The sequence below is a fragment of the Macrotis lagotis genome, chromosome 4, assembly GCF_037893015.1.
Source record: "Macrotis lagotis isolate mMagLag1 chromosome 4, bilby.v1.9.chrom.fasta, whole genome shotgun sequence".
NCBI classification, from domain to species: Eukaryota; Metazoa; Chordata; class Mammalia; order Peramelemorphia; family Peramelidae; genus Macrotis; species Macrotis lagotis.
In genome coordinates, this window is record NC_133661.1 from 271,508,084 (window position 1) to 271,525,789 (window position 17,706).

Below are 17,706 nucleotides of genomic sequence, written 5' to 3' on the forward strand. Positions count from 1 at the left end.
GAACGGAGCCTTTCAAGGTGCATAAAAGACCTAATACTTCATGGATTCCTCATCCTTTTCCCCTTAAAAGAGAAGTGTGCCATTTATTAAGATATCTTAATTTTTAAAAAAACATTTTAATCACTCTGGACTAAGAATTCATGAGCCATTTATAACACTCTGACACTGCCAATCACTTTGGTGCAGACCCTCATCACCTCACTCCTGGATTATTGCAATAGCCTGCTGGTTGAATCTGTCTGCCTGAAGACTCTCTCCACTCCAATTCATTCTCTACTCAGTCACTAAAGTGATTATCCTAAAGTGCAGGTCTGATAATGTCAATTCCTCCCACCCCTACCCCAGAACACACATATTCAATAAACTCCAGTGGCTCCCTAATGTCTACTGGAGAAATTTAAAATACTGTTTGGTATTTGAATAAGAAATCATGATTCTCATATGAGTAAGTTCACTCGAGCCTGTAGGAGAAAGTGTCCTTCCCCTCCGGAACATGTCCTATGTGATTTGACCACCTTCTTAGAGTCCCAGGAACTAGCCATTCCTTGGAACATAAACAGTACCGAAAAGAACTGGCTATTCTCACAGTACTGACCTTAATTATGTTGTATCTTGTGGCCCCATATGACATCTTCCTAATGTCTTAACACTTACTGACTTCCTATGTTCATGATAAGAACTCTAGGATCCTTTCCAATTGAATTTAGCAACAAGCCTTTGTTCTTCCCTAATAAATATCCTAAAACTCCAATCATTCAGAAGAAGAAGAAGAAAAAAAGGGAATCTCACCCATGGAGAAGATTTTCTGCCTGGGGCCCTTTCCCATTCGGGACTCAAAGACTGCTGCTGAATTGGAATCCCCCAGCAAAGATGATTGGAGTTGGTGCTCCCCCAAATTGATGATGTTTTCTTTATCTTTTTCTTCTTCTGCCTGGGGCTTTCCCATTCAGGACTCCCCCAAATTGGTGATGTTTTCTTTCCCATTCGGGACTCCCTCCCAATTGGTGTTTTCTCTATTTTTCTCTTCTACTTTTGTTACAGTATTAATAATCCTTTCTCATATACATATATATTATTTGCTGTATTGAATATTATTGTAAGCAATCTATTCCTTGCATTATTACAATACTTTCATTTTCAACTGCATGAGAGCGTCATTTACAGGAATGAATCCAAACCTCATTAAAATCACAATACATTAATTGGCATCACGAACAAGATTTGCTGTGTAAATGCCTCTATTTAAGAAAAGTACAGAGACCCCTGTCCCTGTCGAAGTACCAGGATGGGAGGACCCCTCCCCTTTTTCTTCTTTAGCAAAGGTTTGGGCTCAAAACACGGCATGTGTGAAGATTGGGGAAGCCCCATTAGGGATGGAAAGCCTCTCCAATTTTCTGAGTGCTTAAGTAAAATTTCCATAGAAAAGGGAATGGAGATGAATGGTATTTGCAGAAGGCTCTTTTAACCACATATCAGAAGGTATGTCAAGCTTTGGATAATAAGATTGATGGACTCCCTACTCCTGATTTGTTCAGGATGGATAAGGAGAAGAAAGTAGAAATAGGGAAATTAGGGCCATTCTATCAACACCCTCCCTTTACCCATATTTAACCTGTCTTAAAGGAGAATAGTAGATAGGGACCAAACCCCAGTAAGGGAGATCAGACAGAGAAACTATTGGTCTCTCATAAGATTAATTAATTATAAATTGGAAAAATGGATATACAACTGTTACTAAAGTTTGTTTCTTTCTTCTGTTTTGTTTTGAAATTGGGGCAAGACCTCTTTGATGAATGGCAATCCTAGTATATTTAGAAATGGAATGTCTGTTAAAATTACTGGCTTGGGAGGAAAAGAAATTTAGGTAAAACAAGTTAAAATAATGATGAAGGTAGGTCAATTACCCAAAAAAAGGAATACTCAGTGATGATTGTTCCCTTTCTCCCAGAGTACATATTAGTACATTTTAAGGGGGATGACTCCCAATTTACCTGATGAGAAAATATTCTTGCAAAAGTACAAAGACCATTACAATCTGTAAAATTTTAAATATGCAATGGAATTAGGGACATTGAAAAATCTTGCCCAAGACCTTGTAAATAGAACTATGCCTATCTAGCTGCAAAAGTAAGGTTTTAAATAAATCATTGGATCTGGTCATGAACAGTATGTGTTAAAATAAAATATGTGTTAAAATAAAAGAAGAAGAAAAGGAGGGGTGAATAAAGTCTGAAATATGCTTAAGTAGTATGTTAAGAGAAAATGCAAGTTGTGCAGTCTGAATACTGGATTTAAGGACCTGTGAAGAGAATAATGAAAGGGGGTGCAAAGAAAATGAAGAGGCATAGAGAAGGTTAGGTTCTTTTTAATTTATGGAAGCTAAAGCATATAGAATGAAGGTATGAGCAAGTTTGACTTTGTATAAATAAGATATTGGTTTTGGAAGTTTTGAAAATTGATTTTAAATCAATGTAAACTAGGAAAGAACATAGAGAGCTATGAATCAACTAATAAATTATGGAATTTCTTCTGGGATTGGGCAACCCAGATTTGTACTAAATTGAGATATGTTTTTAAAAGTGGTTGGGGCAATTTAAAAAATTTTAATATTAGACTGCTACCTGTAGGAGAGAACTATACTCCTTTTGAATGATTGCTAGCTGCATATTGGACATTAGTAGAAACTGAACAGTTCCCTTTAAATCATGAAGTTCTGTTAAGGCCCCAAATAACTATTATGAGCTGGATAAATGGAGACTCTGATGTCTCATAAGATAGGACATGCACAGAAGTCCAGTATAATTAAATGGAAATGGTACATACAGAACAGAACTAAACTAGGAGAATCTGGCGTCTCTCCCCTGCCTGAGAAAGTATGTGAATTAACCTCAGTGCAGTCTCCACTGACCATTCCCCCTCAAAAGGCAGTTTCACCAATCAAATGGAATCAAGGATATGATGCCTTGAGTGCTGAATAAAAGAAAAACACTTGGTTTACCGGATGGCTTTGCTAGATATTTAGGACAAATTAGGTATTGGAAGGCTGTAACATATAATATTTTAGAAAGCACAGGAAAGCAGTCAGTGGACAAAACTGATGGCTGCATGTCAAGTATTGAAACAGGAGAAGGGGAGACAATGTCATATTTATTTTTTTACAGGCACCTGGGTAGTGGCAAATGGCCAAACCACTTAGATGACCATGTGACATGCAAAAAATTGGGATTTTTATGGGAAACAAGTTTGGGCTTATGAAATGTGGAAAGATAAATGTATTTGGGTCCAGTATACTAATGTCTCAGTCTTTCATGTAGATGCCCATGTGAAAGCTGATTCGGTGGAACGTGAGTATAATGCCCAAGCTGATGGAACTCTCAAAAGTAGAAAGAAAATCCCTGCAAATGATGCCCCTGGAGAATAGGGATGATTTGATGCTAGGAAAATGGATTCACATCACTGTAGGCCATCTTGGCGCTCTTGCATCTTACAGTGTTTTATAGGCTTCTGGTTTTATGTTGCAGTATGGACTTGGACTCCGGGGGGCCAGTTGAGATTCTCCAGGAACAAGATCCAATTAAAGTGGTGGTCATCTATTGTTCCTTCACAACAGGGAAATTATACCTGCCCTGCTCTCAATTTTTGTAACATTGCTAATTGGACTATCACTAATGCTACATTTTATCAGACTCCTTCGTCCTATATCCTGAAAGGGCTTCTTCTGTGAACTTAAGTTTTACTACCTCTTCATTAGTTAACATTTCATGTTGTATTACTCCTCTTCCCTTTGCATCCCCGGCCTCACGGTGTAACAGATTAATTGAAAGTTGTCCATCAACAATGGAACAAGAACTAATTAAGAATTGTACACAGTGGAATATAGATAACTCTACTTATAATATAAATGTTACTACTGAAAATAGATACCAGTATTTAGTCTGCTCTAATGCTTCCACTATAGTTAACCGAACTACATAGATACAATATATATCATTGTCACCAGAGACTCCACCTAATCAGCATCCTCCTTCAGTAGTACGAATTCCTAAATCTTGTGTAAATGTATCTATTGCTCAGCACAAAATTGTATTTTGTTATAATGTGTCCTTCCCACCTTTATTGCCCTGTACTAGATTTAAAAGAGCCTGGTATGACACTCTACTTGGTGGAGCTGGAATAGGTTTGGGTATAGTAAATTCTATAGAAAAAAGGGAATCTCATCCATGGAGAAGATTTTCTGCCTGGGGTCCTTTCCTATTCGGGACTCAAAGACTGCTGTTGAATCAGAATTCTCCAGCCAAGGCGATTAAGAGTTGGTTCTCCCCCAAATTGGTGATGTTTTCTTTATCTTTCTCTCCTACTTTTGTTATAGTATTAATAATCCTTTCATATATATATATATATATATATATATATATATATATATATATTATTTGCTGTATTGAATATTATTGTAAGCAATCTATTCCTTGCATTATTAAAATACTTTCATTTTCAACTGCATGAGAGTGTCATTTACAGGAAGGAATCAGAACCTCATTAAAATCACAATACAGTATTTAAAGGTGTTTATAACCTAGCCCTATCCTATATTTCCAGTCTTCTTAAACCTTATTCTTTGACAGAATGACACAGTGACACTGGCCTCTTGGCTGTTCCACAAACAAGGCACTCTATCTTTCCCCTCCAGTCATTATCTCTGCCTGTCCCTTATGCCTAGAATGATCTATCTGCTCCAGTCTGATTACTGATCACCTTGGCTCCCTTCAAGTCCCAACTGAAATCCCACATTCTATAGAAAGCCTTTCCCAAATATCTTAATTCCAGAGCCTTCTCTTTTTTAATTCATTATTTATCTCACATTGAGCTTGTTTTGTCAGTATTTGTTTACAAATTGTCTCCCTGATTGTAAACCCATTTGGGGTAGGGACTGTCTTTTGCTTCTTTTTTGTATCTCCAGTGCTTTGTACATAAATGTTTATTGAATTGAATATACAAGAAAAACAGAAAATAATTAACAAAGGGAAGGCAGTAAAATTAAGAGAGATTGGGAAAGGCTTTTGGGATTTTAGTTGGGACTTAAAAGAAGCAAAGATAAGGAGGGAGAAGATCACAGGCAGAGAAAATGTCCCGAGTTGAAAGATGGAGTATCTTATTTGAGAAAAGAGGCCAATGTCTCTGGATCAAAGACCAGTACATGGAAGGGAGTAGGTATAAGACTGGAAAGAAAGGAGTAGGGTGAGTTTGTGAAGAATTCTGAATACCTGAGGATTTTGTATTTGATCCTGGAGGTGACAGGAAACTGCTGGAGTTTATTAAGTAGGGAAGATATAAGGTCACACTTGCACTGCAGGAACATCATTTTGGCAACTGAATGGAGGAAGAATTAAAACAGGAAGGGTTATTGTAAGCCAAATAACAAGCAGATAATTGCAATAGTCCAAGTGGGAAATGATGAGACTCTGCACCAGGTAGTGGCAGCATTAGAAAGAAAGGGAATTATTTGAGGGATGTTGCAAAGGTGAAACCAACAGGCCTTGGCAATAGGTTGGACATGAGGTTGAGAAATTGAGGCTGACACCTAAGTTGCAAGCCTAGGGGATTGGGAGAATGGTAGTATCTTTGCTAGTAATAGGGAAGTTTGGAAGGGATATGTTAAGCTTAAAATGTCCACTGGACATTCAATTTGAGATATCTAGTAGGTAGTTGGACATACAAGATTGAATGTCAACAGAAAGGTTGGAGCCGTATAAGGATTCAAAAAATCATCAGTATAGAGGTGAAAATTAAATCCATGGGAGCTGATGAGACCACCATGTGAAGTAGGACAGAGGGAGAAGAGGGCTCAGGATAAAATCCTGTGGGTCACCTAGTTGGAAGGCATGATCTAGATGAGGATCCAGCAAAGAATGAGAAGGCATTGGTTTAATAGGTAGGAGAACCAGGAGAGAGTTTTAAAAACAGAGAGAAGAGTAGTGAGTGGATGCTCAACAGTGTCAAAAGATGCAAAAAGAATAAGAATGAGGCTTAGGGGTAGCTAGGTGGTGCAGGAGATGGAGTACTGGCTCTGGAGTCAGGAGGACCTGAATTCAAATGTGACCTCAGACACATTCTAATTACCTAGTTGTGTGACCTTGAGCAAGTTACTTAACCCCATTGCCTTGCAAAAAACAATACAAAACAAAACAAAAACCCTAAAAAGAATGAGGCTTAAAAAAAGTTACTGGATTTGACATCAGTAACTTTGGAAGAAGCAATTTCAGTGAAATGATGAAGTTGGAAATCACTGTAAGGAGATTAAGAGTGAGGGAATTGTGAAAATTAGAACAGCAAATGGAAGTGAGAATTGAGTGAATCACACTGATTACATGTTATTACCCAATTCTGGAGCTAGTTCAGTTTTTTTTTTTTTCTATTTAATTATGAGTCTAGTCCAATTTCTGTCGTGTGAGAAAACTCTTTTCAGATGTGAGAAAACTTTCTTGCATTGTTTGAACCTAGCCCTACAGAGCTGGTATGCTAGACTATCTACTATTACTTAGGGACCTTTAACTAAAGACCTAGGTAATGCAGACCAGAAACCTAGTCAGATCTGAAAACTGATACAAGTTTTCTCACAATTGTACATCACAAGCAACCCATATCTTTTTTTTTTAAGATTTTTTTTCAAGGCATTTGGGTTAAGTGGCTTGCCCAAGGCAACATGGCTAGGTAATTAAGTGTCTTGAGGTTGGATTTAAACCCAGGCATTTCTGACTCCAAGGCCAGTGCCAGTGCAACACCTAGCTGCCCAACCCATATCTTTTTAAAAACCTGGCTCTATATTGATCAGTCAGCCTGAATAGATACTTTTGCGGACACATCTCTTTCTGATTTCAGGGAATTGTTCTTGTTTATTCTTCCCCTCCCACCTTGGAATGTCTCTATTATTTTTCCCTGTTAGAAATCAGATTGTCTCCTGGTTGTTGTTTTTTTAGATTTTTGCAAGGCAAATGGGGTTAAGTGGCTTGCCCAAGGCCACACAGCTAGGTAATTATTAAGTGTCTGAGACCAGATTTGAACCCAGGTGCTCCTGACTCCAGGGCCAATGCTTTATCCATTACACCACCTAGCTGCCCCAAGTTGTTGTTTTTTAAATTGGTCTTGATTTGTTGGTTTTTATTGTATAAAAATCTTCTTTCCCTGTATTCATGCCAAAGCTGAGGAAGGCAAATGGTCTGATTGCAATTGGGATGCATTGCTTATTAAATGACATGCTCAGAAACTTTAACTTTTGTTTCCTCAGTTATTTCATCTCTCAAGCACCACAAGAGGAATAAGAGGAGAGAATGAAAACACAGTATACATAGCCTTCTGAAGAAACTGAGTCACAAAGGGCAGAACAGATTTAGCAGTGAGGCTAGAAGGAGAAAATGTGGGTTTTAGAAATCTGAGGGATATATGGACATGACTAGCAGCATGGAAGGAGTCAATAGATAAGATTAAAGCTAAGTGAAAGAGTGTGATGAAAGAGGAAGAAATCTGCTGGAAATGGTCTAGAATTAGAGGGGTTTGCCTTGGTAAGTAATAGGGTCATCTTTTCATATGAGAAGAGTGAAGATAATGGCAGAAGGCACCCATCTGATGAGGAAGTGGGGAGAAGAGGAAGCTAGCAGCAAATTAATCAATTTTTTTTCTGTACAATATAAGGCAAAGTTCTCACCTGAGAGTGGGGGAGGGAGAAATATGGAAGATTTAAGTAGGGATGAAAATGTTAATTAAAAGTGACTATGGGAAACAATTCGCAATTTTAGCAAAGTGGCAGGCTATAAAATAAACCCCCATAAATCCTCAACTTTCCTATATATGACTAGCAAGAAACAGCAGGAAGAGCTAGAAAGAGAAATCCCATTCAAAGTAACCTCAGACAGTGTAAAATACTTGTGAGTCTATTTGCCAAGACAGACTCAGAATCTTTTTGAAAACAATTATAAAACACTTCTCACACAAATTAAATCAGATTTAAATAACTGGGCAAATATCAACTGCTCATGGATAGGTAGAGCTAATATAATAAAAATGACAATTCTACCAAAACTAAACTATTTGTTTAGTGCCCTACTAATCAAAATTCCAAGAAATTACTTTAATGAGTTAGAAAAAATTGTAAGTAAATTCATATGGAGAAATAAAAAGTCAAGAATTGCCAGGAGCTTAATGAAAAAAATGCAAACGAAGGTGGCTTAGCACTACTCGATCTAAAATTATATTATAAAGCATCAGTCATCAAAACTGTTTGGCATTGGCTAAGAAATAGAGTGGTGGACCAGTGGAATAGACTAGGTGTAAAAGCAGGAGAGGATTATAGTAATCTGCTGTTTGATAAACCCAAAGAGTCCAGCCATTGGGATAAAAACTCCCTCTTTGATAAAAACTGCTGGGATAATTGGAAGTTAGTATAGAAGAAACTTAGATTAGACCAACACCTCACACCCTTTACCAAGATAAGATCCAAATGGTTACAGGACATAGGCATAAAAAACAATACTATAAGCAAATTAGAAGATCAAGGACTAGTCTACCTGTCAGATCTATGGAAAGGGGAACAGTTTATGACTAAGGAAGAGTTAGAGAACATCACTAAAAACCAATTAGATGATTTCAATTACATTAAATTAAAAAGTTTTTGCAGATAAAACCAATGTAATCAAGATCAAAAGAAAAGTAGTAAATTGGGAAACTACAACTAATGATTCTGACAAAGGACTCATTTCTAAAATATACAGAGAACTGAGTCATATTTTTAAAACAAAAAGCCATTCCCCAATTGACAAATGGTCAAAGGATATGCGAAGGCAATTTACAGATGAGGAGATCAAAGCAATCCATAGCCATAAGAAAAAATGCTCTAAATCATTGATTATTAAAGAAATGCAAATTAAAGCTATGCTGAGGTACCACCTCACACCTCTCAGATTGGCCAGTATGACCAGGAAGGATAATGATCATTGTTGGAAGGGATGTGGGAAATCTGGGACACTATTACACTGTTGGTGGAGCTGTGAACTCATCCAACCCTTCTGGAGAGCTATTTGGAACTATGCCCAAAGGGCAACAAAAATGTGCATACCCTTTGACCCAGCAATACCACTACTGGGTCTATACCCTGAAGAGATGAGGAAAAAGGGTAAAAACATCACTTGTACAAGAATATTTATAGCAGCCCTGTTTGTGGTGGCAAAGAATTGGAAATCCAGTAAATGTCCTTCAATTGGGGAATGGTTTGGCAAACTGTGGTATATGTATGTCACGGAACACTATTGTTCTATTAGAAACCAGGAGGGACAGGATTTCAGGGAAACCTGGAGAGATTTGCATGAACTGATGCTGAGTGAGATGAGCAGAACCAGAAAAACACTGTACACCCTAACAGCAACATGGGAGTGATGTTCAACCTTGAAGGACTTGCTCATTCCATCAGCGCAACAATTGGGAACAATTTTAGGCTGTCTGCAAAGGAGAGTAGCATCTGTATCCAGATAAGGAGCTGTGGAGTTTGAACAAAGTACAAGGAATATTCCCTTTAATTCGGGGATAAAAAACCCCAGATGCCTTATTGTTTGATCTGGTTACCTCTGAGAATTCTGTTCTCTTTAAGGATATGATTTCTCTCTCATCACACCCAATTTGGATCAAGGTACAACATGGAAACAAAGTAAAGACTGACAGTGCTATCTTTGGGGTGGGGGTGGGGAAGCAAGATTGGGGGAAATTGTAAAACTCAAATATCTTTAATAAAAATTTAAAAAAAAAGTGACTATGAAGAGTGGGATGCTGAGTTGATAAGGCAGATATGAATTGTCTAGCAGCAGTGAGGACCCAGTTGAGATTGCATACATAAATTGTAGTAGACCTAGTCAGAATGGCTGTGATTTTTTTCCACCAAAGTTCAGGCAGGACATGTACATGAGCAAAGATGACAGATTAGGGAAGTGATCCAAAGTTATGGCTTGTCAGGGAACAATTGGCAATACAAGGGGACCAGTGTCTCAAGAAGACAATGTAGAATAAGTGATTCACCAAGGGGTTAAGATGGGAAAAAGGGGAGAGTAGCTAATATAGGAATGATAACTTGCGAGAGAATTGAAGGGTTGAGAGATTGGAGGTTTTGGTGTGGATGAGGGAAGGCAGAGGGAAAGCTGGAAAACCAGTTATGGTCAGATAAAAGGATTTCAGACCTCCTGTAACATGGAGGTGGTATCAAGGTATATCAAGGTGGTATCTTAAAGTATAATTGAGATGAGATGAAAGGAGAAGACATGTGAGATGATAAAATTGAAGAAACTTGTTATTGAATATGGAAATTATGTAAAGAAATCTAGGTGCAGAGTAGTAACCCTTCTTTTGACTGCAAGACTTCTATCTCCCTGGGCCATCTCCTGTCTAATCTTAAGCCTTCAGAGGGAAGAGAAAGGAATGAGACAACCCATCTGATCCTATTCCTTCCATATTGTGCTTTGTCTCCCACCTCATCTCCAGCCTCCTCTGAGTACAAGAATGATCTTTTCCACTCATACTTCATACCTTACACATCCCAGTGATTCTAAACTCTTCTAGGTTATCCAAACCCAGTTATTCATCCCCCACCACTTCATTCCTTATTCCTGTTCCCCCTCAAATCTCTTGCCTCATAAGTCCCAACCAGATACCACCCACACCTTTCAGTGTGTCCTCTGGAATGCAACAAACTTGCCTTTATCTTAAATGTTTTCCTTCCATTTCTTAGTTACTATTGAAACCTGACTCCTCCCTAGATGACAGTCTTCCTGTCCACCCTTTCCAGAACCTCTGCTAACTCATTGAGGCAGGGAAATTGAATACTCCTTGTTCCCCTTTGCTACTTCTAGGTTCTCATCACTTGGTAACCTCATTCCCCTTGAGGTTCATACAATGCACATCTTCTACTCAATCAAAATCTTGACACCTCTGGTCTACATATTTTCAACACATCTTCATTACCATTCCTTCAAACCTGATCAAAATTTTTTTTCTCCTTTCCCCAACTCTTAATCCTAGAGGATTTCAATTTATATACTAACTGCCCTGACACCCCAGTTTCTCAGTCACACTTCCTATGACCTACTTTTTTGATGTGAATATTCTCTAAAGTGCCATAGATCTCAAACCATGCAAGTATGAACATTCTGCTCTTGTCCATGTCTTCCTATAATGCCACACTAGATTCTTCTTAAATAGTAACTGAAGTACATAGGCATTTAAGCACTGATCATTACTTGCTCTTACATGACCATCCCATCTTTTTCATTCACACATTTCTGAGCTTTTACTAGTTTTACACCATAATTCTCTGTATTGTATCCTAGTCAAATTTCAGCTTTTCCGCTGCCCTCAATGACTGATGTTCCATGTTTTGTAGGCATATAATATTGCCTTCACAAAGTCCATTGTGCTGCCTCATTGTGGCGCCTCATTGTGGCAAGGTTTCAAAATCTTTGCAAGAAGAGCACAAGTTACAGGCAGTTCCCCTCAAAAGATAGGCTTTGTATACAATCCTAGCAAGCAGACTGTTTGCCTGCAAAAAAAAAACTAGCCTTGTCTAACACAAACAGGCTCACTGTGGGTCATTTTGTGAAAGATGCTTTGGTCATGATAGCAAGAAAAAAACAATTCCTTTAAGAAGCTGCCAACATCATCTAAATTACAAGCCTTAACTATATTAGTCCCTTCAGTATCTCCCTGCTGCTTCTGGAGTAAAGCACAACTCTTCAGTTTGGCCCCAAACTACCTTACCAATCTTATTTTGTTTCCCACTCACTGACCTCTATATTCCAGGCAAACTGGACTATTTATGATTTGCCTAAATTCAAGATTCCTTCTATCTTTGTGTATACCCAGTCTCCCACACCTAGAATTCATGCACTTCTCATATCTGCCAGTCAGAATCAAGATCATTCTTCAAGGCTCAGTTCATGTGTCATCTTTTCTGGGAGCCCTTCTTTAATCTTTGTCAATTTAGTGCTCTTTCCTCCACTAATTATCTTGTATTTACTTATGTGTATATCCTTTCCCAATTCACCCATCTCCCTCCAGTGGGCATTTTCTTTGAAAATTTTGTGTTTTTTGCCTATTTTCAGTTTGAACCAAACTGACCTAGTGTTTTTAAAATAACATCATTATCTGCACACTTCTTTAGTATGTTCAAAATTTCAGCACCTTCACAAATTTGTGTTCTATTTCTCAGACTCATTTTTTTTATAACAGCAATTCTGATTTACCTGTTACTGATTTTATAGTAGAATTTGACAAATCTTTTTTGATTTCTTTAAATATTTAACAATAAAGAAAAACAAAATCTCTAGTTCATTTCAATCTATATGTAGGATACCTGAAGTCCACTGGATCTGTGAAGCTCAAATATTTTAAAAATCTTCCTACTGTAAGAGTTATCATGATGGCCTTGTCTCTCTGATCTACAGTATTCAAATCCTTCTGTTATTACTTTCATTTCTTTTCTTGACAGTCATTTATGATTCCATGTCTAGTCTTTAGTACAGAATAATAAATTTACTAGGCCAAGTGAAGAGCCACTCACATAAATAATGCACTAATAAAAATTTAATATCATAAAACAAATCAAAAAACAACAACTTTTATTTTTAAACTATTCACAATTAAAGTGGAAAAAGACAAAATTATAAGGCAGCCATCCATGGAATGATTTCGTGTTTACAAAGGATCAAGAAGAGAGAGACATTTAAAATCACTGTTCAAGCCTTTGAATCAGAGGAACAGCAATGTTATCCCAAAGAAATTCAACTTAACAGAAGATGCTGCCAGAAAAAAATAATTACCCAATCTTCTTATGTTCAGCACTTGATGATCTTAGGCTGAGTACACCTGGAAAGTTAGCAAAATGTTCTGTTTCCTTCCCACAAATAATAATTTCCTTCCAGATCTCCTGAGATAAATATCAATGAGCTGAAGGAACAAAGACAGTAAGTAACATCACTGATTTGATTCACAGCATCTTTTACTTTTTTGGGACCAGTGAATATACTGTAACCAGGCACATATTTACCACTGCATGGAAGATTCTTATAAGACAAATACAAAGGGTTCCTCCAATTTAGCAGTTCTCAATAAGTGCCCTAAGTCTCTCAAGAGATTAGATTTATACACACAGTAAGCAGGAATGTTCTTTGGGGTTTTGTGTTGAGACAGTCATCAAAATCCTGTGCTCAGCATCTCACAATCAATATGTAGTATATTTCAGCTGCTTAAGATAGCCTGATGCTGGTGTGTTGTCCTTGCTAATTCTCATCCATTTGAAAGGGAAAACCCAAGCAGTTTATATCTAGGATGGTGGGGAAAATAAAGAATAGTTTTTTCTGTTACCACAAGGAACAGATATTCTAAGCAGTCATTTTTCCTCCTTTTTCAATGACTGAAAACACAAAAATACAGCAAAATGGCTGATGTAGTGAGCACAGAATTAGGGATAAAGAAAAAAGGAGCATGCAGCCTCTGAAGGTAGTGCCTTTCCCAATTCTCAGTACTCCAGTGTAGAATCTCTCCACTAAGACAATCTAGCAATGGAAAATTAAAAGCAGAACCAAACTGAGCATCAAAGGATCACTACTTCAAAAGAAATGGCAACTGATATGTGGCTACCTGAAAATACTTCAGGGGGTGATATAATTTTGATTCAGAAACTCTTTCATTTAAACTGCCAGTCAAGAGAAAATCCTGGATCTGAGCAAAGTCTTGTACCCAAAAGGGGACCAGACTGTAACTAAAAATGAATTTTGGCTACTGGTAGGAAAAAAATTATAAGTTGTATACCTCTTTGGTAGCCAAAAATTCCATCCAAAATCATGGCAGCAACTTATATATCACCAACAATTTAATACCTATTATTATTATTATTATTATTAAGGCATCCACATTTAAAGGGAAAAACAGAAATGAAATGTATCATTAAGTTAAAATCAATATGGCCTCTCCCCCAGTGCAAGTAAATTTTTTTTTACCAACAGATCTTGGTGAAACTGCTCTGCTGCATGAAGAAGTGTTTGAGCCCTACAAATTTATTATGGCTTTATCTGCTGACCTTGAAGACAAGGAATTCTTGGGGCAGAAAAACAAAAATCTAGAGAGAATTATAGACAATGCTCTAGTTATTAAGTCCTGACAGATTTGCCTGTGATGGCAAGGTTGCAGATGAAGGTAGATCTGGAAAATAGTTTAATCCTTGTAAGTGTCCAAGGCCCTGCATAGCAAGATTCTAGCCAAATTCATAAAGATGATGGCAAGGCACTGCTGAAAGGGTCTTTGGCCAGCAAAGTATCTATTCACTGCACAAGAGCTAAATGGTAAAATTCCCATCCAAACCAATTATCAAAACTGTGCAATTTATTTGACAGCAAAAGTGCAATGTTAGATAAAATCCAAGGCAACCAAGTAATTCTGAAGGGCAAGATGAAGCCCTATCTTTCTTGTCTGGCTAAGGAAAGTCAGCTATTTTCTATAGAAAATCTTCTATGTATCTTAAGTACAAGTGATTCAATGGGGAAGGGGAGGGGTGGGCAATGTATTATTTAGCAAAATATCTCATATGGTACTACTTTGGTCTGCAGCCAAGAGGGCTCACAAATCCTTGTTATCTATAGCTAATAATGATAAACTAGTTAGTAGAGAAATCACAGGCATATTATAGTTTGTGTGTCACATTTAATTTTTATGGGCTAAAAAAACCTTTTTACTAGAGAAAAATAATTTTCTTTCCCTTTATATAACTTGTTTAAAGCTGGTAAAAAAAAAAGTAAATCAAAAGTTAAAAACACATTAATAAGAATTATTTTCCAGTCTCATTGAAGAGTTTACAGGGACTCCAAACATCCAGATCAGTGATTTAGGAAATGTTAGGGCTTGAGGGCAGAAACTCAGTGAGTATATAATTAATAGGTTTATAACCAAAAGGGGGGGGTGTTCAGCATTTTAACTAGTACAGCAAATCTCTCATAAAAAGGTAAATAAATTAAGGGGCTTAGACAATTTGCACTGGATGAAAATTATCTATCTGGAAGAAATAGGTATGGAGCAAGTAAGAGCTGAGTGGTTGTTCTGCTGAGAACTAAGTCCTATAGAATTAATTAGTACTATCCCTACCACCAAGCTGACTATGGGAAGAGTGGGGAGGAGAAAAAGAACAATGTGTATAAAGAGGGAAGTTTTATCTCAGAGGCAAGTGTGGGAAAAATTAAGTGACATGATTGCAATTACAAGGAAAACACTTCTCATTTATGATAAACCATTACTTTTCTTTATCACAAAAGATGCTTACTTAAAGCATACTTAGCATTCCCAAGATGCACCATTATTTTTACCAAAGGGATTGCTGTTCTGCTAACAATAATACTTTTTAAAAACAAGAAAACTGACAACATAGAATTCAGTTACTCTAACTTTAAAAATGATCCAGAGACCTCTCCTTAGTAGCCATAATTTGTATAAAGTTTAGTATCTCTTCATTTCTAAAGATGTTCTGCAAATCTGAGTCCCTGGAGAGGGCCGCCTAAAGTTATGCTGCTGCTCCACAGGAATATGCTGAAGACTGAGATTCTCCCAGGGGGAACTTGAGAAAAAAATATTTTACAAAATTGTTCACGTTAGAAGGAAGCTTCCCCATATTTCATTTCCTGGGATTTTGCCTTTTCCTGCAGAGAAGCAGAAGCAAGTATTTCATTCCATACTAAACTGTGTTACCTCAGTTGTTTCCTCTTTGTGTATCCATTCATCATTTTCCTTACTCTTTCAACAAATCTAAATTTTATCACCTTTCAACATATAATCCAGGCATGGGACACCAGTGTCAAAATGTGAAGACCATGTTAAAAATAAAAACAAGTTCAGAGATCTCTTAAACTAAAAGAGGAGGTTCAATATGTGTTAACCCAAGTATGAAAGATGAATTTTGAATAATATACTTCAATAATTATTATTTTAAAAAGAGCAATTAAGTCCTCCATTTTACTTGAAATCTAAATTTCATTTTTTTCCTGAGAAGAGGGTAATCAAAAGTCTAAAAACTCAAATATGAAGGGGTCTTTTAAAAAATGTGAGATAACAAAAAAAACTTATATTGGTATATACAATGTTTTTATGCTAAAAGCATTTCTAGTATTCTGAATTTTACATCACAATCCTCACTGAGTTTCTGAAATATTGGTGGAACTAGGCAAGGTAAGACAAGAGACAGAGGAATTGAGCAGCTGTAATGTGCTATCCACATCAGACTTCTGAAAGACCAAGGATAGAGGCTGGGACCTGAACATTTAATGCTGGTGTCCAATTGACAAAATGAGTGGGATGAGGCAACCCCAAACCAGAGCGGCCACTTCAAGGCGGCTGAGTCCTTTTCCTCCAGCAGAGTCAGGCTTGTGACTGTGACCCAGTCCTCCCACTTCAGGGAGGACATGCACTGTAGCAACATAGAGAAATGTCCCAGCAGAGAAAAGCATGGCCACTCCAGTGGCATTCACCTCTGAAAGGGCTTCTTTGCTGCTCTGTGAAATTTTAAAAGAGAGGTTTAAGTCTTAGAGTTAAATTTATTATGGTCAGGTAAACATCACAGTAAGAAACCAGTCAACACTTCATAATTAGCTCTGGCTGAGTCAAGCAACCAAATAATAATGGATTAAATTACTAACCTGGTCATATAAAAGTTTCCAAGAATTGCAGGCTGTTGGGGTTTTATTTTAAAAAACTATAGACTTGTAAACTACAATAGATAATCAGATGTCAGAAGAGAGTCACAGTGGATAGAGCCCTGAACCTGGAATCAGGAAGAGTTCAAATCTGGCCTCAGACACTTCCTCTAGCTGTATGACTCAAGGTCAAGATATTTAATCTATTTCTCTCAGTTTCTGCAAATGGAAAATGAGGACCATAATAACAGAGCACCAGCCCTAGAGTCAGGAAGACCTGAGTTCAAAGCCAGCCTCAGACACTTAATTGCCTAGCTGTGTGACCTTGGGCAAGTCACTTAACCCCATTGCCTTAAATAAAATTTTTAAAAATAAAAAAAAATCATCCTAGGTCTTCCTGATGCTCTTTACTATGTCCAATTAACAGAAATCCAATCAACAAGAATTCTTAATTAATTTCCCAATGAGCCCCATCCACCACCCCCAAAAGACATCTTTTCTTTCTGAAAAAAAACAAGATAATAGAAAAGATTTAGTTTAAAACCGAACTATTGGGTTCAGTAAACATTGAGCTCAATCTTCTACTCTACCAAAGATCTAATTAAGTTCAATATTACTGTCAACAAGGCAAAAAAAAAGTTATACTAAATGAATTAATGCTAAATTATAAATCATAATAACTTGCATAATTAGAAATCTATCCTGTAAAAATAGTGAAGATCCCAGGCCCAGGCTTTTCACCTTTGCCACTGTTCTTTAAGTACATACCCTTCTCTCCTCTAATATTACCATCACTAGTGTAGGATCTCATCACTTCACACCTTGATTTTTTAATAGCTTACTGGTAGGTCTGCCTGTCTCAAATGCCTTTCAATTGCAACCTACCCTTCATTGTCACTAAAGTGATTCTCTTAAAGCATAGGTCTAATTATGTTATTCCCTGCCCCCACCCCCAATCTTCAATAAACTCCAATAACACCCTATGTCTCCAGGAGCAAATACT

At 37.2% G+C, this 17,706-nt stretch overlaps 1 protein-coding gene across 3 annotated transcripts in view; it reads right to left on the minus strand.

Annotated features, from left to right (window-relative positions):
* Window positions 1-11,063: 11,063 nt before the first annotated feature.
* Window positions 11,064-17,706, minus strand: part of SLC39A9 (solute carrier family 39 member 9) — a 50,319-nt gene continuing 43,676 nt past the window's right edge. The window contains exon 7 of one of the 3 annotated variants that reach the window (XM_074236035.1): window positions 11,064-16,562. In XM_074236035.1, the coding sequence (XP_074092136.1) occupies window positions 16,332-16,562 (231 nt within the window). In that variant the 3' untranslated portion in view covers window positions 11,064-16,331. The remainder of the gene's footprint in view (window positions 16,563-17,706) is intronic. The other 2 variants (XM_074236033.1, XM_074236034.1) reach the window with 2 other exon arrangements.